Raw genomic sequence first — 26186 nt, forward strand, 5'->3', positions numbered from 1 at the left:
AACAAAACAAAGGTCGGAGATCGGGAAGGGCCACTTCAAAGACATCGGCCTAACCATTGTCCCCAAGCAGCCCCGGTCTCTCACAAGCCAAAAAAAAAACCCAAAGACGACAACCCAAAAACTAGCAAACAAAAACGCAGCAGACCATCCAAGCCTCCCCCAAAGACTCAACCTCCAAAACACCACCCAAATTCGCATGGGAACCGAGACATCCCACCGCAATCTGCACACCAACTGAACGGCGAAAAGCCAAATCACCCAAGCAGCCGACGCAACAAACACCTAGATTCGCAGCAAACGCAACAAACACCCAAGCGGCCGACGTTCCAAGAGGTCGGACACAACCAGAAACAAGCACTACTTGATACGAACAAAACTGTGACACGACATATCTTTCGAAGTAGCATTCTGGATAACATCAATACCGTAAGGCCACCAACCTTCCTCCCGATCATTATTAGCCATGATGTCCGCAGCCGCATTTCCCTCATGGAAAATATGAGTGACCTACAATTGAAACTCCGAAAGCAGCAAAATAGTGCGCTTCCAAAGCGCAATGAAACGCCAAGGGACGTCCTCTGATTTAGTGACAAGAAGTTTAACAACATAGGAAGAGTCGGCTTCAACCCAAAGTTTCAACCAACCGCGCGAATGAGCTATAGAAACCGACGTTATCACGGCGAGGAGCTCCGCCTCAAACATAAAACCTTGACCATCTTTAACATGAAAACATCCACGAACATGACTCCAATTGTCCCGATAAACACCTCCAGCGGCAATAGGGCCAGAAGCTCCTAGAGCAGAGCAGTCAGTATTCACCTTAATCCAATCTCCTGAAGGCGGCCACCAATAAACATTCACCATGTCCGGAGGGGAAGCCGCCCGAGACCGAACCCCAATGTTACGAGTAATAACATAATCCTGCCAAGCACTCGAAACATGTCCCAGTTTGGTAAAATTTTCCCCCATCTCCTTGAAGTAAACTTTAATAAACTTCAAAACACTAAGACCATGAAAAGAAGCATTTTCAAACACAACCTTGTTCCTATCCTGGCAGATTTTCCAAACCAACGTCATAATCCCCGCCTTCCAGTAACTAGTAATCTGGGAGCTAAAGTTCATATTCCAAGCACACACAAAGAAGGAATGAATGTCCACACAATCAAGAAGATACTCCACATTAAGCCAAATGAGAAACGTAGTGTAAATCTCCCTCACGCCATCACAAGTCCAGAAAATATGATCAATAGACTCTGAATCCTGCCGGCAAATATAACAATAACTAGGCATGATTAAACCACGGCGAATGAGATTATCGAGCGTAAGCAGCCGATGATGAAGAATTCTCCAGCAGGTAATTGACCGTCTAATCGGAACATACCTCTCCCAAATCCAGCTTCCCCAAGAGACTTTCGGGAAATTATGACAGTGCTCATGGAAAGCAAGTGCCGTGGAAACTTCGCCTTTCAACGAATGTTTCAAGAAGCGCACATCATTGTCCAAGCCAATAGGAAGAATGAGAATGTCATGAACAATATCAGGATAACGTTCAACAAAGCTAGCAGAAAATGCCAGATCCCCTCATAATAATAATCAGCGATCGAGAACTTGAAAAAATCATTATCAACCAGTTTATATCCTAGCCAATTATCCGTCCAGAAGAAAGTGGACTAACCCGTTCCAATGTAGAAATAAGAGTCCCTTACCAGATCAGGAACTTCCTGCTTTAACCCAATCCAAATCGAAAAAGCAGCGATATTAGGTTTGGCATTACCGAACCCATCCAAATACCGAATTCGCAGAATCTTCTGCGCCCAATCTTTACCTTTAATCACTTTCCATGCAGCTTTCATCAAAAAAGATTTGTTCATAGTAACGAAGGAACAAATACCCAAGCCTCCTTCCTCCTTAATCGCACAACAACGACTCCACTTTACCGAGCAAGCGGCACTCTTGTCCACACGACCAGTCCAAATAAAGTTTCTGCATTTCTTATCCAACTCAGAGATGAGGGATTTTGGCCAACGGAACACCATCATCGAATGGATAATGGAACTCTGGATGACAGACTTCACAAGACAAAACCTCCTGGCCATAGAAAGTTGACGCCCTTGCCAATTATAAAACTTGTGAATGATTTTATTTTATCCTTGATGCTCTTGAAGTAAATAGCTTTAGGGTTTCCAACGAAAAGTGGGGCTCCAAGATAAAATAACCGGAAGCTGACCACGAGAAAATTGTAACTCTCTTTGGATAGAAGTTCTCAACTGCCTAGAGACGCCATCTCCAAGAAATAAACTCGACTTATCATGACTGCAGATTTGACCCTCAAGAGTGTCGTAGTAGTTCAGAATCGCCTTACCTTTCCTCGCATTACGGACAAATGCTTTGCAAAAGATGATAATGTCGTCCGCATATAAAAGATAAGTAGGAAAGTTAGTCGCGCGACTAAAACCCATAGGAATCAAATGCCTAGAAGCCACACAATTCTTAACATGATGACTTAAGACGTCTTCCGCGATCCCAATTAAACAAGATAAGCGATAATGGATCACCCTGCCGAACACCTCTTGAACAACCAAAGTAGCCAGAGTATTGAATAAAATAGTTGTAAAATAAAAAATTGTAACATTTATTTGAAATTGACCTAAATTAGATGTCTTCTAAAATGTATATCTAAGAAGATTAGTGACCTAGAAAATTAATATGGTTCGGATCAGATTGAATTTTAGAGAAATTTTGAATTTTCGATCAGATCAGATCAGAAATTCGATTCGAAATTCAAATGCTCACCCCTAGGTATAATCCAACTAGTTACATGGAATTGCCTTATCTGAAATCGAATAAGAAATTTAGTGAAATCCGATAAACTCATAATCATTCTGGCAATGGAAAACTTCTTGCCCGTGTTATTTTTTAAAATGAGTTTGCCTTAAATTACGTGTTCCCCAAGTTGAATTATTATCAGCCTAGTGTTTCTAAAATCTAAACCTACACTCTCATCTAGGTGGATTATAATTAATGATTTGTTTATTAGGACTTTAATTTGATCGTAATTATCTAGTTGGTTAGGCTGATATGCATTTCGATTTTTTTTTGTTTTCGAGTTTTTTTTTACTGTTCAGATTTTTCGATTTGGATCGAATTTTATTCGAATTTTTTTGAATTATCGGATTTGAATTTTTGGATAGTATGGTTTGGATCAGATTGAATTTTAGGGATAATTCGGATTTTCGGATCGGATGGATTAGGCAGAAATCTCATCCAAGATCCGAACGCTCACCCTACATTTTGGTACGTCCCCCAAATTTATGCATACCCTATCTTTAAACACTCCCCCACACATAATTTTAACAATTATTTTTATTACCTACAATCTACTTAACAATATCCTTAATAAAAAAAATGTTTAGAGTATAATCCATTATTTATTAGGATGGATTAAAATTATTAAATATCTCCAAGCCGTTTATAATTTTCATCATTTAAGATCTTGATTCATATCCCCACCGAAATAGTGAAATTGGAGAAATTCTTGTCATGAAAATAAAAATATTCAGTCATATATATTTTATCAATCATAAAAAGTACATATGTTTATTGATCTAATGATACGTACAATTGTCCATGACTAAATACAGGTTTCGGTATGCATAATCCTACATTCGAAAGAGATTGTCCATGACTCTTGTTTATTGTCATAGGAAAACAAACACTTAATGATTATGCACGCTTGTTTCAATTTAATTTCATGACTCGACAATCTTGAACACTTGATTGTGTTGAGATATTCAACTAAGAATACTTATTCATTGAGGTCAAATGGCCCGCAAATGTAGTCTCTTAGAAATCAATGAATTTATCCTTCATACATCAACATAACCATTTATACAATTATACTGCATTTCTCGCACTAATAATCCATTCCACTTATCAAGAAAGGAAATTAAGAAACAAAAGTTCAGACGGTCTCTGGTCAGAACATCCTGAAGAAATCTTTATACTATTCCTTTTCTTACATCTTCTTTTCAAGATTTAAATCTTTCTCATCTTCTTCGAGACGACTTCTACTTTAATCTTAGGCAATTGAAAATGATGAGCCAATAACATTCTTCATCATTTTAATCTTTATGATTATGATACTGTTTTGTCCAAACAAAACATGCAGAAGAGCGGTAAGGTAAGTTGGAACACCCTAAATAGAATATACGAGTCATAAATAATGGAACCAAAGACTAGTTGAAAAATAAATTTTAACTTGCATACTCCCTCCGTCCCACTAATTTAGTTTCCTTTCACTTTTCACACATATTAAGAAAATGCATTTAATCTTCTTTATTAATCAACTCATAAATTGTGTTTTTATTTTTTATACCCTTATTTATTATGTTTACACATCATTTTCACATTTAAGTGAAACATTAAATAAGGTTAATTTAGTAAAACAATATTTTTATATATTAATTAAAAAAGTGGACTATCTTTTTGGGACATTCCAAAATGGAATAAAGGACTAATTTCATGGGACGGAGGGAGTATTTGTTATGCAAATACTCTTTCCGTCCCTCAAATATTTTTCTATATTTCTTTTTTGGGACGTCCTACAAATAACTTCCTATCTATTTTGGACATTACCCCACCACTAATAATACTTTATTTATTCTTATTTTTCAACTTTTCGCTAATCTCAATACTAATTATAATACTCCCCCCATCCCAACGAAGATGATATATATTCATTTTTGGGTCGTCCCAACAATGATATTATATTTCTAAATATGGAAAAAATAAGGAATTTTAATTGTTGAATTACAACTAATTAATCAAACCTTATCTCTCCTACTTTATTACTTTATTACATTTTCTATTATATTTTATTACTTTATTATTTTCTTTAACCTACTTTATCATTTATACTACACACTTAAAACATTAATCTACAATTTCTTAAATTTCGTGTCGAAAAGAAATATATCATCTTGATTGGAACAGAGGGAGTATTTTTCATTATTTTTAATATTAATTATAATATTCTTGTTTCACTATTAATATAGTTAATAATTTTTTCTTAAAATTCGTATGATTTCATGCTATTAAGTTATTTGGGAGACGGAATGGAATAAATGGTTTTGGGAGGAATGTAAAATGTAAAACGACTTTAGTGTGGTGCGTAGACAGCTTCCGAGAAGGAAGAATCCGAGTCGGAGTGAACAAAAGTCAAAGGCGCAGAAACAGTAAAAGCAGGCAACGGTGGGTCCCACCATCAGCTGACGACCGTTAACCTCCCAAAGCGGTCATAGCAAGTCTCCTAATTTGTTGAACATCGATCGACTTTCCACTGCTCAAAGAGGTAAACCCAGAAGACTTCGAAGCTAGCAATTCCCCCAACTGCTCTGGGGCGGGCTAGGGTTTCTGAATCCAAGTAAAAGGGGGGCAATTATTGAGCTCAGTTGCCAGGTTTTGAATCAATTCCCACCGTTTTGATCGTTTCAAGTTGGAAAAGATGCATCTTTTTTCAATTTTTTTTTTTCGCTGCGTAGTGTAAATCTTGGTGGTGATCTCTTTGGCGTGTTTTCGTGTGGTAGGTTTGCATTTTATTTATGGGCTTTGTTATCATGGTGTTCGTGTAGGTTTGTAAAATTAAATTGTTCCTATTTCTTGTTGTGAAGCCTGGATTATGTATTGATGTTGACATTATGGTTTAGTTTGAAGAATCCTGAAATGCTTGCATTCTGTTACCTTTATGAAGTCAGTCTTTGTTGAATTACTTGATACTCGCTTTTATACTTGCACGTCTTGATGCTGTTTGCTACCCCGTTATTTAAATGCTTTTCTTTCTTGTTATAGTGTCGCTTCATTTCTACCGTGTTCGTGAGATGTATGCCATCATCCTCCACCTCAATCCCACCTTCCAATTTTTGTTTTTGGAGTTTTTAGATAGAGTGAAGAGTGAGAGAGCATATGCTAACCTTGAATAGAGAGGTTATTAAGTCTAATTTATGCTTTACTCCAGATTTTTGAGGTATTGTCAGATGGGGACACCGTCTGGATCTCACTTCAACAATCAATCCTCGATGTTGCCTCCTCGTCAACAACCTCGCCCTGGTGGTGGGGGGCTGCAGACCTCCCTGTCCTTAGTTTCAGCAGATGCGTGTGGATCTCCAAATCTTGAGCGCGGCTCGAATTCTGATCAGGTGCATGAATCTCCATCAGAAAGTGCCAGTTCACGAGAAACCTGGCCCACAGCTGATGCTTTAGTAACAAAGAAATTGGAGAAGGAGAAAGAGAGAGAGAATGGATTTGCTGAGCACTCTGTTGTCCGCCACTTTTCAAGCTCTGATAAGATGTCTCTTCGAGATGTGGCACGAGAGAGGGTGGACATTGTAGCAGAGAAGATGCAAAACCTCCCAGACAAGTATCTTGACAAATTTAAAAATGAGCTCCGTACTTTTCTTGAAGGCTTGGGTGGTTCACAACAAAGAGAGGAGTTCCTATTTCTTCAGAAGCTGGTTCAAAGTAGAGGTGATTTGACAGAGCAAACTCTGGTCATGGCCCACAGAGTTCAGCTAGAAATTCTAGTTGCTATAAAGACTGGAATTCAGGCATTTTTGCATCCAAGTGTTAGCCTCTCCCAAGCTTCTCTTATCGACATTTTCCTGTACAAAAGGTGCAGAAACATAGCATGTGGAAGTGCATTGCCAGCAGAGGACTGCATATGTGAGTTGTGCGCAAAGAGAAATGGTTTCTGCAACCTTTGTATGTGTACAATCTGTAACAAGTTTGATTTTGAGGTTAACACATGCCGCTGGATAGGGTGTGATTTATGTTCTCATTGGACTCATACAGACTGTGCTATTCGAAATGGGCTTATTGGAATGGGACCTTGTGTTACTAATGGTTCAAGCTCTGCAGAGATGCTTTTTAGATGCCGAGCTTGCAATAGGACTTCTGAGCTAATAGGGTGGGTAAAAGATGTCTTCCAGCACTGTGCACCTAGCTGGGATAGGGATGCACTAATAAGAGAACTCGACTTTGTTAGTAGAATTTTCCGTGGGAGTGAAGATCCAAGAGGCAGAAAATTGTTCTGGAAGTGTGAGGAGCTTATTGAGAAATTAAAAAGTGGGGTTGCAGAAACTGTGGCTTGTAAAGTAATCTTAATGTTGTTTCAAGGTAAGGTTCTTTTAATGAGTTTGTCATACCATTGTGCCTGTTAGTTATACTGGATATTCATCTTTGTGCCATGTTAGTTATACTGGACACATCGAGAATTCATTGAAGATGCATACTTGTTTTGTTTTCACAATTTTTACTTTTAGCATATATGCATATATGGACAAAATGCTAGACAGCCATTCTGGTTTTCACACTGTGAAATTGGTTTATCTGCTGGTAGTTTACTGCTTTGCTTCTTCATGATTCGGATATGCCCTTTTCTGTTTTATGATGTTAACATGCCAAAAAGAAAAATCAGTTATCCACTTACCTAGCTCGTCTATCTGCTTTCAATGTCCAAAGCTCTTGAAGCACCCTGCTTTATGCTTGATCATTTTTGACGAATTAGAACTTTCTAAGCTACTATGATATTTCACATATTTCCTTTACGTGTCTTTCTTGGTCCATGAATTCTGAGTGTGTTTTGTTTCCAGAGCTTGAGGCGGACCCCTCAAAGAACCAAGAAAATGAAGATGGCAGGATGATATCGCCACAGGAGGCATTCAACAGAATAGCTGATGTGGTACAAGAAGCTGTTAAAAAGATGGAAATTGTTGCAGAGGAGAAGATGCGAATGGTCAAAAAGGCCCGCTTGGCTGTAGAAGCTTGCGAGCAAGAGCTGAAGGACAAAGCGCGGGAAGTTGCTGCTCTGAAGATGGATCGGCAGAGAAAAAAGATTCAAATTGATGAGCTCGAAAGTATTGTAAGGCTTAAACAGGCTGAGGCAGACATGTTTGAGCTGAAGGCAAATGAGGCTCGCCGTGAAGCTGAGAGGCTGCAAAGAATCTCACTTGCCAAGACTGAGAAGTCAGAAGATGACTACGCTAGTAGATATCTCAAGCAAAGATTGCACGAGGCTGAAGCCGAGAAGCAGTATTTGTTTGAAAAGATCAAGCTTCAGGAAAGCTTGAGGCCAACGCAAAGCAGTGCAGGAACGAGTGAGCCTCCCCATGCAATGTACAACAAAATCCAGGACCTGCTGAAGAACATGTACAGTACATCATCCAAGGCAGATGTGGAATAGAGCGATTTATGCGTTTCCTTGACTCTGTCAGTCTGTAGATTAGATCTTTAAATTAAACATGAGATGCTATGATTCCTGTTTCAAACTTCCAATGTATGCTGCTGAACCTTTTCTGCTAAAACAGGGACAGGCTTGTCAACTGTTGATGGAGAAATGTATAATTCTATCATTTGTTATATTGTCAAAACCATCTTAGCTTATTTTGATGATTTGCTTCTTGTCCCTAGTGCACTCTTCAAGAAATCGGTAGACGAGGGTAGGGTGCCGTTACCTTCGTGACGGGTAAATTATATTCATTACGTCCCATAAAAACATGCATATTGTGAGACGACATAAGTTTTAAGAAATCCTGTAAAGTATAGTGTAAGTGGAGAAAAGGGTCCCACATTGATTGTGGTGTTTAGCGGGAGAATTATTACTATAAATGGGGTAACGTATGTTTAGGAAAATTATGTATGATTTTATGCAACCGAAGAAATATTTAAAAACTCAGATCTGACAAGCTCGGACTTCTAGATACCGAACCACGTACTTGTGCAATGACACTTCCAAATTACGGGTAAATCACATTTAAAAAATTAGATGTGACAATCTTAGATGCTTTTTTTTTTTTATTATTTCTAATGGAGAGAGCCGTAAGATTTGAACGGTAGATCTCCATGCTCAAATACTGAAGTTTACATACACTAATAATGCTTGTTAAGAAAGAATTGTTTGCTTTATTTATTTGTTACTTCCTCCCTTTCATTTTCAATAGGTGATTACAAGGATCCGACATAAATGTTAAGACGTAAATAGTTTATAATATAATAAGAAAGATAAAATATTTTTTTTAAAAGTGAAAAAGATAATTATTTCATGATTCATAATTGCATTTGGGTAATAATGAGTTATATGGAGTGTTTGTTATGTATTGATTTTTCATTTTAGAAAATAACTTATTTTGAAATGAGACGTTCAAATAAGACAATATTATCTATTGAAATGGGACCGTGGAGGGACAAGATTGGGATTTCGAAAAGTAGATCACATCTGAGTCATGTTTGTGTGAACTCAAGATCTGCGCTCAGTTTTAAATATTTCCATATCTTCACTTGTTAACAACCTACACACATCATATCATCACTTCCTGCATCCTCATAACTTGCAGGTTGTATACAAGCTGCTTCGACCACCAATCAATGGCCAACGTTCTACTTGTCATCATCATGTTACTGTCGTTGTCGATGTGTTCAGGTAAAATTCTTGCTTACAACCCCTCATCATCATCATCAATGAGGGGAGATACTCTTTTTTCTTTCTTTGAAAATGAAGATAAAAAATGTTTCTCAATTTTCGAGTTGGAGGGGAAGTATCTTACCAATTGAATTGTCTCGAGTAGATGCACAGTTTGAGGACTACTGTGTAGCAGACGAGCAATACTCGGAGGAGGAGCTGATGTATGCAATGAAGTGGGCGTGCAAGAACGGCGCAGACTGCAGCGCTCTTGAAGAGAAGAAGGCGTGCTTCTTCCCCAACACCACAAAGGATCATGCCTCCTATGCATTCAACAGCTACTATCAGAACACCAAGAGCATTGGAGGCAGCTGCTACTTCATTGCTGCTGCAATTTTAACCGCTCTTAATCCAAGTAATTAACAACTTCTTCTCATCTTTCTATTTAAACCCCACTTTGCTAACTATAACCTCATTTACTACAAAATTAACTAGCTATTAAGGGTGTGTTGTCTTCTCTTTCATTGCATATCTACCATAAGAAAACGAGGAATAACAAAATATAAAAAAAAAATTATTACTCCATTCGTCCCATAAAAACATGCATATTCCATTTATACATCATAATCAATACGAGACTCTTTCTCCACTCACACTATACTTTACTGGATTTCTGAAAACCCATGTCGTTCCATACTAGTTTTTATGGGACGGAGGGAGTACTATATTTCAATGATTCTCATTTTTTGTATTCCATGTCTTTTAAGGTGAAAAAAAAGTTTATCATCATCAATTATTTTCGCTCATGATAAAAGAGTGAATATGTTGAAGAGTGAAAAATAAATTTTTTTTCAGTATTTTTCTTTAAAAATAACACACGTTACACACCATATATAATGAGCATAAACCAGCCCTTGTCTAGAACGTTGTATGTCGTCTTAGATCTTTATAGGTTATATATTAGTATCTTATTTGATTTACAAAGACAGATACCAAAATAAAATAAGAAAATCAGAACAATGTAAGTTTGGCGAAAGAGAAAATAGATAAGATTTGAGTGATAGTGCAAGCACGCACACGCACGTATATATACCTGTATGCAGAGAGAGAGATTGTTTGAATGATTAACCTAAACATACTGAATTTGTTAAAGGGCCTTTTTTTTCATTCATTCATGTTTTAAGCATTTTATGTGTCAGATCTTCTTTCTTTTTTCTTTTTTTTGTTGATGAAACATGCACATTACATGTCTTTTAAATGAAAACTTATTTGTTTATAAATTTTTAAGTATCCCATAAAATGCAAAGAACTATCGATATCAGGGTATGTTTTCTTTGGTTGCAATTTTATTATAAGAAAATATGGGACAAAAAAGGGGGTAAATTTTATCACATTCACTTTTTTTTGGGGAGGGGGGGGGGGGGGGTTGTGTTCTCTGAAGGTGGAAGAAATCACATCAATATTCGATAATAATATTGTAATAAATTTTATTATTATAATGAATTTATAGTGAAAATGAAGGATTTTTTTTTGTCCGAAACAAAATTCCATAGCCTATAAAAAATTATCCATCTAAAGAACATGTGAAAAAAAATGTCAAAAGATACGTTTCCACACTTTTCTATCAAAGTGAAAAAGTCAAGGCAAAAGTGAAATGAATTTGAATTTAGAGGCAACACCCATCAAAGCCCTTTGGTGGTAGGAAATTCTAATCAAACGAATAAAATTATGAAAATAGTAACTTTTTGATAAAAATACTCTTGTAATATGTAATAGTGTAAAATACATTATTATATACTTTTTAATCGCGAAAAGTATGTAACAGTGCATTTTGCACTGTTACATATTTTTTTGCAATTAATCACACACTTTTACTATAATTACTATAATTTTCACAATTTCGTGTGACGGTGTATTTTACATTGTAACGCACATTTTTGATAAAGCGTGTAACAATGTAAAAGTATGTAATATTCATTGGGTAGTGGCGGAAGCGAGGCGACAATGATGCTAAGAATCAAGGAAGAGAGACAGTGAAGGTGAGAGAGGCAGAGACCAGGGAGAAGGGGCCTTCAGCGGGGACGTACGTGGAAGCAGAAGGATATGATGGTGCAGCGATGCGAGGAGCGGCAACAAAAGGCAGTGGTGCTGCGGGGCGGAAGTAGCAGCGCCGCATGCAGGTGGAGGGAAGATGGGGGATGCGGTGGGAAATTAGGGTTAGAAAGGGGAAAGGGAGACATGTTTTGGAATTTGGGGGGTTGTTTTGCATTTTGTTTAGGTTTTTTTAAAAGAAAATTAATAAGGATTAAATGGTACATTTATATTAGAAAGAGTTAGTTTTTCCAAAATAAATTTATTTCATAGATATTTTTTTCATTTTACTAAATGAAAATCATAAATTGATCTATTAACTTTTTGAATTTATTATGCATGGCGCAGGTCATGGCTCGTGCATTTTCGTGTACATCCCAAACCCATAACAAGAGAAGCACTCAGATATTAGGATTGCAAATTGAGGTAAAACTATGTGTTTCTGGGAAACCCTTAGCTTTCTCTAATGTGGTGCTCGACTTAGCAGCGTCCGTTGTCCATCAAGCCTAGCCTTTTGGGACGTTTCCGTTTTCTTTTTCCATACTATGTGCGTTTTTTTTTTATTATTGTTTTTCAATTTTAATTAGTTGATAACTTATTGTACGCACAAGAATTTAAAATTTATATATATATTTTTACTAATTTTATATCTTTGTTTATTTTGATATCTCATGAAATCCAAGATTAAATAAGATACATTATTAATTAAGATATTGTCATATCTCAAAGATATATATCAAGTTATTTGGCAACAAGTCAAATCTTGATATTGATATATTTCTCAAGAAATTGCGCCACATTAGTTCTAGGCCCATAATGATACGGGTTCAAACCTAAAGTCAGGCTCTTCTTACAATTATAAATATGGATCTCCATATGAATTTAAACAAACCAAATCATAATTCAAGAGCGCAAAAATTGGACGAGAATTTTGTACAGTGAACTTCTCTCCAATATTCAAGGTATCCCATTGAGTTTTAAGGCGTTCTTCGTGGAAGCAGTCCAGAGCCATCAAGTCCAACATTCAATCCAAAAATACGGCGTAGGCCATCTACATCAACGTTATAAAGTTTAAAGCTCAAATCTGACCTAAAGATCAAATCAAACCCAACGGTTGATCCAGAAATAAGGCAAAGGCCCTCCCCATCAACGTCAAAATGCTCGAAGATCAAGTCCTAGAAGATCGGGGACATATTTCTCCAATAAAGTTCAAAGACTACTTAAAGTCCATTCAATGATCAACTTGAAGACAAGAATCAGATGATCAAATAGAGATAGTAACCCTATACAAATATATTTCATCTACAAATATTGAAGTTGTATGCATATTTGTCTTTACAAAATTTGGCATGCTAACTCCATCGAGTACCAAGATGTTTACAACTCTAGAAGATCAAGCTTATTGTGAAGTACTCGCCAAAAAGATTCAAGATTTCAAAATTGTAAAGTTGAAGAAAGCAAAGATTGTTGATACAAATGACGAGCAAGTGACGGATAAATAGGAAGTCGAGATATCCATGAAGCCTAAAACATGCGCTAGTGGAAAGTCTGCAACTAAGCACCTTGAAATATCTTCTAATGATTCAATACATATCGATCAACTCAAAGAATTCATCAGGGTTCAATTAAAGACAAGTTTGAAGGGACCTCGAAATCATCCTAGACTTATAGAAAGCTATATACAACAATGATTGGCATCTTGAAGATGCTAATATGTTATCAGCCTCCGAAGTTTCAACAATTTGTGGCAAAAGAAATCCAAAATAACATATAGCTCACTTTGTGGAAACATGCAATGATGCTGGAAAAAAAATTCGTTCGTTCCTTGAAAGATAATGCATTTGATTGGTATATTGAATTGGAGGTAAATTTCATTGATAGTTCGAGGCAATTGGAAAAAGAATTGGAGAGACTTAAGTCTAAATTGCAATTGGTTGAGTTTATCAAGTCAATGGAAAAGAAGAGTATGTCATAAACTAAATCAATCATTGAAGAGACTTAAGTCTAAATTGTAATGATCGATTGTCGAGAACTTCATCAATTGAAATGTGCATTCAAGGCATGAATTGGAGTCTTCGATATATATTGAAAAGAATTTGAAAGAAATTTAGTGCCTAAATTTACTACAAAACATGTGTTCTTGATAAAGATACAAATTGTATAAAAGATAAACTTACAAAATAAGTTAAAGTTTAATGTGTTGATAAGTATGTTACCAACAATGTAACTAAAAAAAATAATGTAACGGTCTGGATGTTGTCGTTCCCACGATGACTTCTAGACGCGTTTCTGATGAGTAATATATCTCTCCGGATTTCCCCTAAAAAAACAATGTAACTAAAAACAAAGGAATTTAAAATGACACCAGAAATACTTTATGCATATTTATCAAACATGATAAATATGTGGTTGCCTCAATTACGATAAATTACTATGATGAAAAACATAATATTTTACAACATAGACTACTTCTATATTCAGCACTTATAGATCTCAAATCTATCTAAGGTTGAAAAAATATCTATATTTAATCTAAAGCTAGATAATCAAACTAAACAAGATGAGAACAACTTTACAATAAGAAATCATGTCAAAAACATGATCGCCTGTCCGTAGGAATCTGCTTAAGACATTATCTATCTAAACTTGATTACTCTGATTTTGTTTCGGTAGTTATCACCAATGATCTTCATAATCGCCGCCCACTCCTTAGAAAATTGCTCAATCCACTTTATTGTATAAACTATAGAAACATATAATATATAGTGGTATAGTAGTATATTAGAAAGATAAAACTGATTAAATAAATAAGTAAAAATTCGCATGGATAAACAAATAACGATTTTCATGTATGTTAGTTATGATTTCTATAAACAAATCAACTAACAATCAACAACATTGTTAATACAATTATTGGTAATACACCAACTAACAAATCTATAAATAAAAACCTTAACATAATTCAACTGAATTGAGGAATTAACTACTAAAAATACACGTGTTACTTAAAATACACATGCCTAACGGGAAAGTGTGTAACAATGTAAAATTAACATTTACACACTTTATAATTAAAAATGTGTAATAATTTATTTTGCACTATTATACACTTTCCCCTTGGACGTTCAACTAAAAAGTATGTTATATATATTAAAATACTTATATTAACATTCTAATAATAAAGCAAAAAAAGTTTGTAATGGTATTAAAATCTATATATTAAAATGAACTTATAATTTTTTTTTTTAAGTTTTAGAAATTGTGAACTTATATTTGTAATCAAAACAATAAACTGAAACAAAATTACTTATTATGAATGTTAAAAAAATTATAATAAAGCATAGAACTTCTTGTGTAATAGTGCATTTTGCATTGTTACACAATTTTCCACTGGGACGATTCTATTTCATAAATTTTCACGCCTTTTGCATAATACTTTAAATAATCCAAACTTCAAGTAGCATATCATTTCATAATATACAAGTATGTTGGGTCCCGGAGGGTTTGCTGAATAGGTGTACGGGGGGGAGGGGAGGAATACACATGTGGGCTATTTTTGCGGAAAACAAACAAATCAAACTTCAGTTGGAAAATGGTTGTAGACTAATACTGAGGTGACTTCAGTATTTTGATTTCAGTCAAGCACAGAGCTTTAACTGATATCCACGTAAGGCTTCAGTTTAGAGTTTGTAAAACAGAGTGGAGTCACAAATCTTACTGACTATCAGTTGATTGGTTAGTTAGACTAATAACTCAGCAGCGGAAATTTAAACTTAATCCAAAGTCTTTAGAAAGTTTGTCACTTAATGAAATCCTTAGTTTCTCTTTTCAGTTAAGCAAGTTCAGTTGTAAATCAATTTCAGCGCAAATAAGAATAACTGAAAGCAGATAAAAAATATAAGGATTTTTACGTGGTTCGGAAAACAAGTTCCTACGTCTACGGCCAGATGATCGATCTGACAAATACTCTAGGCTAGTGCTTACGGGTGCACAACAAACCTTGAACTAAAAATTAAATTTTCAGTACCAACACACTGGGGTTGGATTTCTCGCTCACTCTTAGCACGCTAAGACACACAAATGCCTTTTCCAGCGCCTGGATAAGATCTCTAGAGTCAGAGCACTGGTCAGAACTCCTCTCTACTCAAACACTCTTTTCGCTCGGTTGAAAAGGGGTTCAAAATCTTCCAACTAAGATTACTGAGAACAGGCTCTCAAGTAATCGATAACTTAGGCTTAGGGTAATACAATGATTTGCCTAAGGTAATAAGAGAATTTAGATAATCAGTTAACTGATTTAGACTTTGGGGATTCTCTTCTTCGATTCAAACTTTGTAAGCAATTGAAGGCTGAGTTGCAAATTTGGCAGAGGTTCAGCTTGTGCGTTTGAATCGGTGAAGATTGCAGTGTTCATCGAGCTCTATTTATAGGTGAAGTCTTGAATAGATCCGTTGGTGGAGATGGTCTTCAAGAGTTCGTCCGTTGTGAGAGTAAGTTTGAATTTGGCTGAGGCTACAATCTTCGAGGTTCCTATTTTGGTGAAGGACGTCGTCTCAAGGTACAACAGGTAGGGCGCCTCTAAAAAGTTTGCACCAAATAGGAACTCTCTGCAGAGAAATGACGATCTCCAAAATCTCTACATTTAATGCGGCTGCAGGAGCATTTAATGTCGGTTTCAGCATTTCAGTTTGATGAGGAATGTCAACTGATACTTGTCATGAGTATCAGTCCGCTAATTCCACGTGGTCCGCATTAACACTTCAATCATCACTAATAGTTCAATGAGACTCTCGTCTAGTCAATACATCAGTATTTGACTTTGTCTTTTTCATAGCTGTCTTCAGTTGAGGTCTTCATTTTCAGTCTTCAGTCTAACTAGAAAATATGAACTCTAACACTTGAGTTCGAAAAATTCTAGTCTATTACAATAAGAACTAGGAGTTTTTGTATCATCAAAACTAGGGATATAATATTTCATTAAGTTCCCAACAAAGTACATGATCCAACTTAATTAATCTAAATAAATAAGAGCTTTAAAAATATCTCAATCAAACAAGTTTACGATAAAACATCAAAGTTTCTCATTACTCAATGTGGGACACCTCCACCGAGTATGACCTTCTTGTTGACCATTCTTTGGGACACGCACAAATCTTCTTTCCCCACCCTCGTACTTGTCATTTAACATGATCTTCCATAGGATAAAACAATGCATCACAGACTCATCTGTAACACATACAAAATTTTCATACTAAAAATCACCTACTTAGAAATAAATAAAAATGATTAAAATATTTAAAAAGAATCATGAAAGGTAACTTATTCTTTTTATTATTTCCATAAGTTTTAGCAAAAAGGTGTGTAACAATCTAAATTGCACTGTTACACGAAATTTGTGAAAATATATGTAATAGTGCATTTGGCACTGTTACACACATTTTTGTTGGGAATGGCCACATTTAGTTGTTGTATGCATTTAGTAATAGTACAAAATACATTGTTACACACATTATCATATGAAAATGTGTGTAACAGTGTAAAGATCGACCATTACACATATTTTTAGACGATAATGTGTGTAATAGTGCACAATTTGAACTATTAGACACATTTTACACATAATTTGCACTATTACACACATTTTGGAAGGATAATGTGTGTAATCGTTTAGTTTTGCGCTGTTATACACATTTGCAGACGATAATGTGTGTAACAGTTCAAATTGTACATTGTTACACACATTATTGTCCGAAAATGTGTGTGATGGTCAATTATTATTGGTAACGGTCTAACTATTGGTTTTACTGCGTAAACATGCATTTTTTTTCGTGTAATCAAGAACATAGTTCAAAAATTCCAAATCAATAACCAAGAACAACATAAATGTTCCCAAATACTATACCAAATCAAACAAATCTCATGGTTTCCAACATCACTATAAAGGGGATTAAGACCTTTCTGTTATCAAGTTTTGCCCAACGAAATTCAAAATTTTCATATGAAAAAACTTTCAACAAAATGAAAAATAAATGAGATTAAGATTAAGTGATTTGCCGGAAAGAAGGACAAGTGGAAGTGAAGAACTACCGCCGAATATCGCCGCAAATGGCCGGATATCAATCGCTGGATATCGCCGGAATAAAGTCACCCAAAACTTGGGGAAAAAGATGGTTGTAAAACCTTTTTTTATCCAAAATATGGTTTCACCCAAGATCTAGGTTTTCTTTATTTTTTGAAACATTTTTTGTTTTTACTAGTTTTTGTTATTTTTGAAAAAAGAAATAAACTAATGAACATATGTTAGTAAGGGTAAGTAAGATATTTCAACACTAAAAAGGCTAGATTTTTCATATTTTTATCTTCATGAACAATTTTTCCTACAACTAAGAGGTTTTAGATAGATTAGGGGTTTCACTCTATGCATATTTGTATTCAACTATATGCATAATTATGGCGTCGGCCGTGCGAAAAAAAAACAACAAAAAAAATCTACAATTTTTTTAATATATATATATATATTTAAATTTCTAAAAATTTTATTCATATTTTGCCCCTGGTATATTTTGCCTTGGAAGGTCTTGGAATGTCTCCGCCACGTGTCATGCTCTTAAAGCGCCACATACACACATTGTTGAATTGAAATTATTATTGCAAAAATAGAAGAAAAAAGAAAAAACAACCTAAGAAACCCTTGAAAGCACAGGCGCAGACACGGACCGAGCCTCGTTAAAACCTTCTTAAGGAAAACCCAAAGAGAAAAACCCTAAGACGGAAAAAAGAGTACCCATCTAAACAACAAGAAGAAGAGAAAGAGTGGAGATGAAGCTTTTTTGGGAGCTCCGGTCTAACTATCGCCCCCAATAAACCTCTTAATGATACCCCGAAAAACTTGAAAAACTCAACACCGAAAGAAAAGGCCTAGAGGCCCCATCTATCGTGGAGCAATCAAAGGAGTACATCATCCGAGCCCAACTCCAAGCGCACCTGAAAGTTATAAAAAACGCCAAGAGATGCTCCAATGACAACCACCAAACACATAAAGAAGGAGAGCCTCAAATGTCGTAGCAGTTGCCGCCCGCCATTTAACGACTGTTAGGTCCGAAGGGTCTTGAATAGGTGTATGGGAGGGGGGGAATACACCTATAGGCTATTTTTTAAAATCAATATCTCAATACAGAGATCAAAAGTGAAATTACAAACACAAACTCAGACACCTGTTTACAGAAAAGAGTTTTGACCAAAACAGGGTTAACAACTGATAGAACCGATCACCTACCCACCGTGGGCAAGCATAACGTGCCCACCATTGATGTGACAATTTTAATTAAGAAAGATAACTAATAAATCTTACTCTAATTAAAATTATCTTACTATAATGGTCTGGTCCCGGGTCGGTCCATTTTTTAAAAAAATTCGGGTCTTCAAACCCGGCGGGTCGGTCCGGGTCGGTTGATTCACCTAAAAAAACACTTCTTAAAATATAAAATATGAACCATTTTCAGCATTTAGATCATCAAGATCTACGGTTGATTCATCACCTTGTTTGATGAATTCATGGTTTTGAGTTCGAATCTCATAAGTAGCAAAAAATTTATTTTTCGCAATTCATACATTTACACAATGAATTCATACGTGTTCTACATATAATTCATACATTTTAGCTAGTTCATATTTTATATTTTAAGAGTTGTTTATATATATATATATATATATATGTATAGAAAGATTCAAGTAAGAACCACTAAATAAAATAAGAACGGAGAATCATTTTCAGTTATTCAATCATCAAGATCTACGGTGGATGAATCATTTTGTTAGATGAATGCACCACCCGGATTCGAATCATGGAGGGAGCGAAATTTTATTTTTTTCGAGTACATTAATTTTAACAGCGGATACATTAACTTTTATAGCAGATGCATTAATATAATGGTTCTCATGTTTCTAATTTATATTTTAAAATAATTTTTTATTTTAGTGTAGAATCACCCCTAGAATTAAAACGAAGAACCAATGTAGGCCATTGATAAGTTGAAATCCAACGGCTAAGATATAAATGAAATGTTTAACACGGATGAAACATATGATATATGAATATGAATTACATAAGGGTAAAAGGATAATTCATAAATTCAATAATTAATTATCCGAACTATAATGTGCATTGTGCTACCGTTGAATTTAATGAAAATTTAAGTATTTAGTAACAATAAATCGATTTAAAAAAAAAACATGCTACCTTAATATGTGTACAGTTGGTGTTTAATATCCTATATCCAAAAACATGCGATCTAAGAATTTTCCGTATTATTGTAACAAAAATTAAATGTCTCGTTTATACAATATACAATTCGAAACATTAAAGTATGCATTTTATTAATAATAAATCAAACAAAAAATTATTTTTGAGCTAAAAACGCATGCGTGTACTGTTCCGTGTCTAATGTCATGTACACAAGAACATGCACCTAAGAATTTTGTGTCATACTGTAAATAAAAATAAATGTGTTATCCATACAATATCCGGTCCAAAATACTAAATTATCATCCCAGTGTCAACAATTCAACCCAAAAAACCATGTTTGGGTATACAAATGTATTCGTGTCCAATTTCATGTATTCAACAATGTACGTTTTAAAAAAAAATGAATTTACGTACCTTAACCAAAATGAAGTAGGATATTACGGGATCGAAGATATTCTAAAACTCTACCTCCCCATTTTTTTTTCAAATTTTTTCTTTAATTTTTTTTTTAATTTAAGATGATAAATGAATGTTTATATATTTTATTCCAGTGTAAATTACCAACTTTTAATAAATACTTATCAACAATCTCTTTGAAGAATAAATAAAAAAGAATTTAATGCAAATTTTTTTCTTTTAATTTAAAATAAAAACAAAATAAATCTCATTATCTCTCCTCTCTCATATCATCAATGGGGTTTTGTTGTCCATTTACTCTAAAATGGCTAGGTTTATTATACTTTCAAGGTGACTTTATAAGTTTCAACAGTTATTTTTTTTTACCATACATATATATTAACACATATTTGTACTACCACTACATGAACTTTTCTAATAGACAACAAATTTTATCCTTTCTCAATAACCAAAAAAAATGTTATTGACTATATAATTGTAGTATATATGGAGGGTTGATAAATAACATGTACTCTTTTCGTCCCATTAAAGATGATTTACGTCTTTTCAGCACAGAGATTAAGAAGAAAGTGTAAATTGGATAAAAGTGGTTGGGGTCACATTTTTCAAGAGTTAAATATTGCCTTTTGTGAAAATGAGTCATCTTTGATGGAACGACCCAAAATAACAAAACGAGTCATCTTTAACGAGATGAAAGGAGTATAACCTAATAGATAATAGACAACAAAGAATTTTCTAGGGTAAAGTGTCAAATCCACCCCTAACATTGACACCATTTTCATTTCTGGCTCCCTAAACTAGACTTTGGTTCAACTAAACTCCTAAAATCTTAAATTTGGTTCAATTACACCCTCTGCCCTAACGGTTGTTTAACTCTGTTAAGTATTTTTTTTTAATTTCATTGGTGGTGGGATCCACGCCTTTCTTCTTCGCCAAGCTCGCCGGAAACACGCTGGAAAAATGCTCGGCGGGGATCTGCGACGGCCATAGCAGCAGCTGAACCAAGCGTCCCAGTCTCCGTTTAATGATTAGCTTTTCGTGATCCACACAAATTTTTCTTCCTTTAACTTCGATGAATGATTAGCTTTTCGTTTCCTTCAATCAAAACAAGAGATTCTTAACTACCTAAATCAAACAAAATAACACCCTAAACCTGTCCCAATAGCGAAGTCAAATCCCCTTTGCCACCACTACTCAAGCTAGGTGGCATAGAGGCATTGCGCGTTGGCAATTGAGGCAGCTGCTGCTGTGGTTTGGGAAAAGAAGAAGAAGATTTCACTGAGATGTTCCTACGAGATTCGAAGGGAATACATAATCCCAGTCCGAGAAATTAAAGCTGAAGGCCTTGCTAATCCTGCATGTGGAGGCGGAGGAAGACGTCCTGGTGGTGGAGGAGGCGGCGGAGCAACTAGAAGGGGGAGTTTGGGAGATGCGGCAGAAGAGGGGGCCGAGAAAGTGTGGGGTTTGGGAATCATCGGAATTAGAGGACGTCGTTCTGGATTTCTTGCTCAGTAGTGGCCTCTCCGGTTTCCTCGGACTTGATTACCCGTTGTTGCCCTCCTTCATGTCTTTTCTCTGTGTGTGTGTGTGTATGTGTGTGTGTGTGTGAGAGAGAGAGAGAGAGAGAGAGAGAGAGAGATGCCTCAATTGCCTCATAGTCACAGTGGGGGTGGAAGATTGTCGGAGACTGGGACGCTTGGTTCAGCTGCTGCCATGATCTTCGCAGATTCGCCGCCGAGCGTGTTTCCAGTTAGCTTGGCAAAGAAGAAAGGTGTGGGTCCCGCCACCAATGAAAAAAAATTAAAATTAAAATACTTAACAGAGTTAAACAATCGTTAGGGAAGAGGGTGTAATTGAACAAAATTTAAGACTTTAGGGGATTAGTTGAACCAAAGTCTAGTTAGGGAGCCAGACGTGAAAATGGTGTCAATGTTAGGGGTGAATTTGATACTTAACTCAATTTTCTATTTTTTTTTCATTAAATAGACAACATGAAAAATCGTGTTGGCTATCAGACAATAGATAAGGGTGATTCATTGTCTACTAGACAACAAAATATGGATAAATATTTTTATTTGTCGTCCATAAAAATAAACCACAATATTTCTTACAATTGACATCGATAGTTATCCTTTGTCTATCTTGTAATAGATACTGAAATAGACAACAAAGCATTTTCATGTTGTCTATTATTTTCTCGGTCCACGATAAGTGTGATCTTTTTGTCATTTTCGTCCGTCCAAAATAAGTGTGGTCCTTTCATTTTAGGATATATATATCTTTATACTTTTACCTCACAAACCATTTATTAATTACCTAACAAATCAACTATGGTGGTACCCTTCTCCATTTTATATACATCTTTCAATATTTTCTTAAAACTTGTGACCACCCATCCACGCCACACTTATCGTGGATGGTTGGTGTATTTCGTAAAATTTTGTGTATTTTATCTATCATATTTGAAATTCATGTTTTACAAGTAAACCAATATACAATAGAGAAATACTTAAATATCATACAACTCTCTTACTGACTGAATTTGAGGTTTATTAAAAAAGAAACCCTTGAGAGCACAAAACGCAGACTAAGGGCACGAAACTCAAAATGAGATCGTTAAACAAATAAAGGAAAGGTTACTAGCAATCCCATAAATCTGGATAGTCGTCCATTTCATCCGACCAACGTCGACGTGCTATATTATTCATTGGACGCATGCTAGCACTATTGCTACAATCAACCACATAGCCCATTTCCCCCCATTCCTGAGGTGCTCTTTTTTACCTTCTAGAGCTGCTTGCATCGGCTCCCTTCCCATGCCCTTGCCCGTGCCTTTTGGACGGCCACGTCCTCGCTTTGGCACGTCCGAGAGCAATTGCATCCCCTGACTAACCTGCTCCTCTAACTTACTAATGCGAGCAGCATAATCGTTCGGGCCAGGAGCGGATTGTCCAGACTTCGTAGCTGCCTGTGGTGAAGAACCCTTAGACCCGGCCGCTATCTCTCTTTGCGATCGCGCTGCCGGGCTAGCGGCCTCGCTAACGTCTGCAATGATCTCTTCATCCACGGAGCTGCAGAAAACTCCATAACAGCCGTGTCCTCGTTGCTAGCTTGATCATTCGAGCCATCAACAATGGGCCGATCGAATACAGAATTCTGAATCGGTCTAATTAATGCCTCCAGTAAATCTGGTCCCGAAAGAGAGTCATCTCTGCGCGCTGCCGTATTGTCTCCATTCTCTAACTCCATACCCTCCAGCACCTCAAACCGATTGGTTTTTTCCACAGAATTTCCAACAGCAACATGTTCACGTTTGGGAGAGTTGTTGCTAGTTGTGATAATCGGCCGCATTTCTTTCGGTTTCCAATTGTGTCGTGGCTTGATCTGAGTAAATCCTTCCCTAGGAGCAGCATTCTTCACAGCCTCATCCTTGGTGGGCAAGGCTTCAATCTTAGCATCCTTGCTGCGCAAATTCACAGCTGAAGTGTCATGCTTATCGTCTATAGCGTCGGCCCGCACAGTAGCAACACGTTTAGAAATAAAACGCTTGCATTTATCGACCGTATGACCTGTAATCTTGCAATGATAGCAGTAGAGAAGGAGTTTCTCAAAGCAAAAATCCACATAAAATGAATTGTCCGAACAATCAACCAAGACAAATTCTGGAAGTGGATTAGCAAGATATAATTCAATGAGTATACGAGCATAGTGACCAACCTCACCCTCCGCCGAGGCTCCATTGATTTTGATAGGATACCCAATCGCTCTACCAATACGAGTAATAACATATGTGGTCCAATATTCAACAGGCAAGTAGTAAATTCGAGCCCAAACCTGGGCCAGAGACGATAACTCCTTGTACGGATCAAAGTTACGGGACCATTCTCTAAGACGAATAGTCCCCTTAGATAGCGTCCACACCATCTTGCCTTGACAGCCTTCTTATCCTCAAGAGAACAAAAATAGATGGAGAAGAAACTCTTACCCATTGGTATAAGCTTCCATGGTTCAGAAGGCTGCCAAACGGATTGAAGCTCGTTCTTGATATCAATAGTCGTCCGGGGTTTGTCTCCCTTGCGTAGAAAAATCTCCCGATGAGAGCATACTTGAACTCATCTAATCGAGTTTGGAAAGAGGACTGGGGAATCGAAACAATTACAACATCTATTTTTCCCATTTGAGTAGAAGTTAAATGATGAACTAGCACATCGGGTTTTCGGGCATGGATCGGCCGAGTGATTGCAGCATAAGATGGATGTTGTTTACCGGCCTCACCAGTAGGATTAGGGTTTGACACGAGCGTCAAAGACTCATCATTATTACGCAGCGACGGAAGGATTTCACGGGTGGCAGCAGAGGCCACACCAGAGCCGACTTTGTTGACGGCTGAAACCCCCGAGGATTTAGGGTTTGAAGAAAGCAATGAAGACACATCATCACTATGGTTGAGCCCAAGCTTAGCCGGGGCAGAGGAAGGGTTGGTAAAGTTATTTGAAACCGGCGGAAGCCAGAGAGCAGACTGATCTCCGGCCATCAAACGGCAACAGCGGAAGTAGGGTTAGGGTAGAGCCGCCATCCTTAGAGAGAAAACCCTATCTATCCGAGAGCGAGAGCCATACAACTCTCTTACAATGTTAAGAAAATTCATTTGTTTTGATTAAATATCAAGACTTTCTTATGATGATGGACAAATGATGTGGTCGGAACTACAATAGTGCAACAACGTTAACTTTTAAGTCCGATTTCAACCACACCGGTGATCTAATGGCTTTGGGTTACTTGTTGAAAATTTACGTTAGTGATTAGACTCCAATTTCGTGGCTATTGGTCATCGTATCAGGAGTAGTTTCGACAAAAAAAAAAAAACTAATGCCATATTTTAAGCTTGATTTGGTCCATAATTAATCAATCTCAAAGTTTAAAACATACAAGAAGATAATCGAAGTTGAGCTATAAACTAAAATTCTTTAAAAGTGTTGGCTTTACACTATAACTAACCCAATATCCATGTGACAATATCAACCGAATTTGTCTTAGTTTATACTCCCTCAATCTCATAGTTTAGAACATAAGAAAAGATAATCGAAGTTGAGCTATAAACTAAAATTCGCTAAAAGTGTTGTCTTTACACTATAACTAACCCAATATCCATGTAACAATTTCAACCAAAATTGTCTTAATTTATACTCCCTTCGTCCGCAAAAATAGTCTCATTTTTTCACGAAAAAAATTATCATTTAACTCTTTAAACTATCACATCCTACATTATGTCCTATATTTAACTATAAATTGTACTTTTTTCTATTTTTTAACTAATAATGTACTTTTATTCTACTTTTTTATACTAATAACACTATTCCTATAAATTATACTTTTATTCTATTTACAACAAATTTAACAACTTTATTAAAACTCATGTCCAACATGATGTGAGACTCTTTTTCGTAAACGGAGAAGGGAGTATTTAGCTTTTTATTTCTAAAATTCTTTTGAATTCAATTGACTTGGACATCGAAATCAGAACTGTTGCATTTTATTTTCATCACCTATGGGTCGTTTATTTTGAAGGATTAACCTTGATAAATAAAATTTGTAAGGTTAATCATTTATTTACTTTGGTGGATTGAAACTTTGTAATATCCCCAGACCCTTAATTATTTCTTTCATTTTAGCTGTTTTTGCTTGATTCATATCTTATTGAAAGAGTGCGATTGAAGAAATCATACTCTTGAGAATTTCCAAACATACATCTTACCAATCATGCAAAATAAACACTCCCTTGTAGATTTCAACATTAGTGTCATAGTCCTTTTTCTTTTCCCATTACACGAGACTTACTATTTCGAACAAGCTCAGTAGATAAAACTTGGAAACAAATTAAGATATCACAAACAAAATGAAATAGCTCAAGCTGGCCGTTAAATTGATACAAACTTGATATGGAGGAATGATCTGTTGGTTAAAAGCAAAGAAGAATTCCAC

At 36.0% G+C, this 26186-nt stretch overlaps 3 protein-coding genes across 4 annotated transcripts; 2 read left to right on the top strand and 1 right to left on the bottom strand.

Annotated features, from left to right (window-relative positions):
* Positions 1 to 507: 507 nt before the first annotated feature.
* On the bottom strand, positions 508 to 1871 carry LOC131008027 (uncharacterized). Its single transcript, XM_057934931.1, has 2 exons — positions 1676 to 1871; positions 508 to 1580 (listed from the first exon to the last, which is right to left on the bottom strand). The coding sequence occupies exons 1-2, from the start codon at positions 1869 to 1871 to the stop codon at positions 508 to 510; spliced, it is 1269 nt and encodes a 422-aa protein (XP_057790914.1).
* A 3240-nt stretch (positions 1872 to 5111) lies between these two features.
* On the top strand, positions 5112 to 8436 carry LOC131011314 (OBERON-like protein). 2 transcript variants are annotated; one of them, XM_057939097.1, is made up of 3 exons: positions 5112 to 5457; positions 6014 to 7170; positions 7647 to 8436. In XM_057939097.1, the coding sequence occupies exons 2-3, from the start codon at positions 6033 to 6035 to the stop codon at positions 8234 to 8236; spliced, it is 1728 nt and encodes a 575-aa protein (XP_057795080.1). In that variant the 5' UTR covers positions 5112 to 5457; positions 6014 to 6032; the 3' UTR covers positions 8237 to 8436. The 2 variants fall into 2 exon arrangements, with proteins under 2 accessions (XP_057795080.1, XP_057795079.1); XM_057939096.1 differs by having other exon boundaries at positions 5160 to 5581.
* An 810-nt stretch (positions 8437 to 9246) lies between these two features.
* Positions 9247 to 12207, top strand: LOC131011315 (glucan endo-1,3-beta-glucosidase 1-like). The gene is made up of 3 exons (XM_057939098.1): positions 9247 to 9472; positions 9618 to 9866; positions 11891 to 12207. Exons 1-3 carry the CDS (start codon positions 9418 to 9420, stop codon positions 11929 to 11931), a joined length of 345 nt encoding a protein of 114 aa, XP_057795081.1. The 5' UTR covers positions 9247 to 9417; the 3' UTR covers positions 11932 to 12207.
* Positions 12208 to 26186: the final 13979 nt, after the last annotated feature.

The sequence above is a fragment of the Salvia miltiorrhiza genome, chromosome 2 (assembly GCF_028751815.1).
Source record: "Salvia miltiorrhiza cultivar Shanhuang (shh) chromosome 2, IMPLAD_Smil_shh, whole genome shotgun sequence".
NCBI classification, from domain to species: Eukaryota; Viridiplantae; Streptophyta; class Magnoliopsida; order Lamiales; family Lamiaceae; genus Salvia; species Salvia miltiorrhiza.

Coding starts and splice junctions, on each gene's coding strand:
- LOC131008027 (XM_057934931.1), bottom strand. CDS start 1,871: ATGAACAAATCTTTTTTGATGAAAGCTGCATGGAAAGTGATTAAAGGT. Junction 1,581..1,675: donor TTATTTCTACATTGGAACGG/GTTAGTCCACTT, acceptor TATTATTATGAG/GGGATCTGGCATTTTCTGCT.
- LOC131011314 (XM_057939097.1), top strand. CDS start 6,033: ATGGGGACACCGTCTGGATCTCACTTCAACAATCAATCCTCGATGTTG. Junction 7,171..7,646: donor AATCTTAATGTTGTTTCAAG/GTAAGGTTCTTT, acceptor TTTTGTTTCCAG/AGCTTGAGGCGGACCCCTCA.
- LOC131011315 (XM_057939098.1), top strand. CDS start 9,418: ATGGCCAACGTTCTACTTGTCATCATCATGTTACTGTCGTTGTCGATG. Junction 9,473..9,617: donor GTCGTTGTCGATGTGTTCAG/GTAAAATTCTTG, acceptor TGTCTCGAGTAG/ATGCACAGTTTGAGGACTAC. Junction 9,867..11,890: donor TTTAACCGCTCTTAATCCAA/GTAATTAACAAC, acceptor TGCATGGCGCAG/GTCATGGCTCGTGCATTTTC.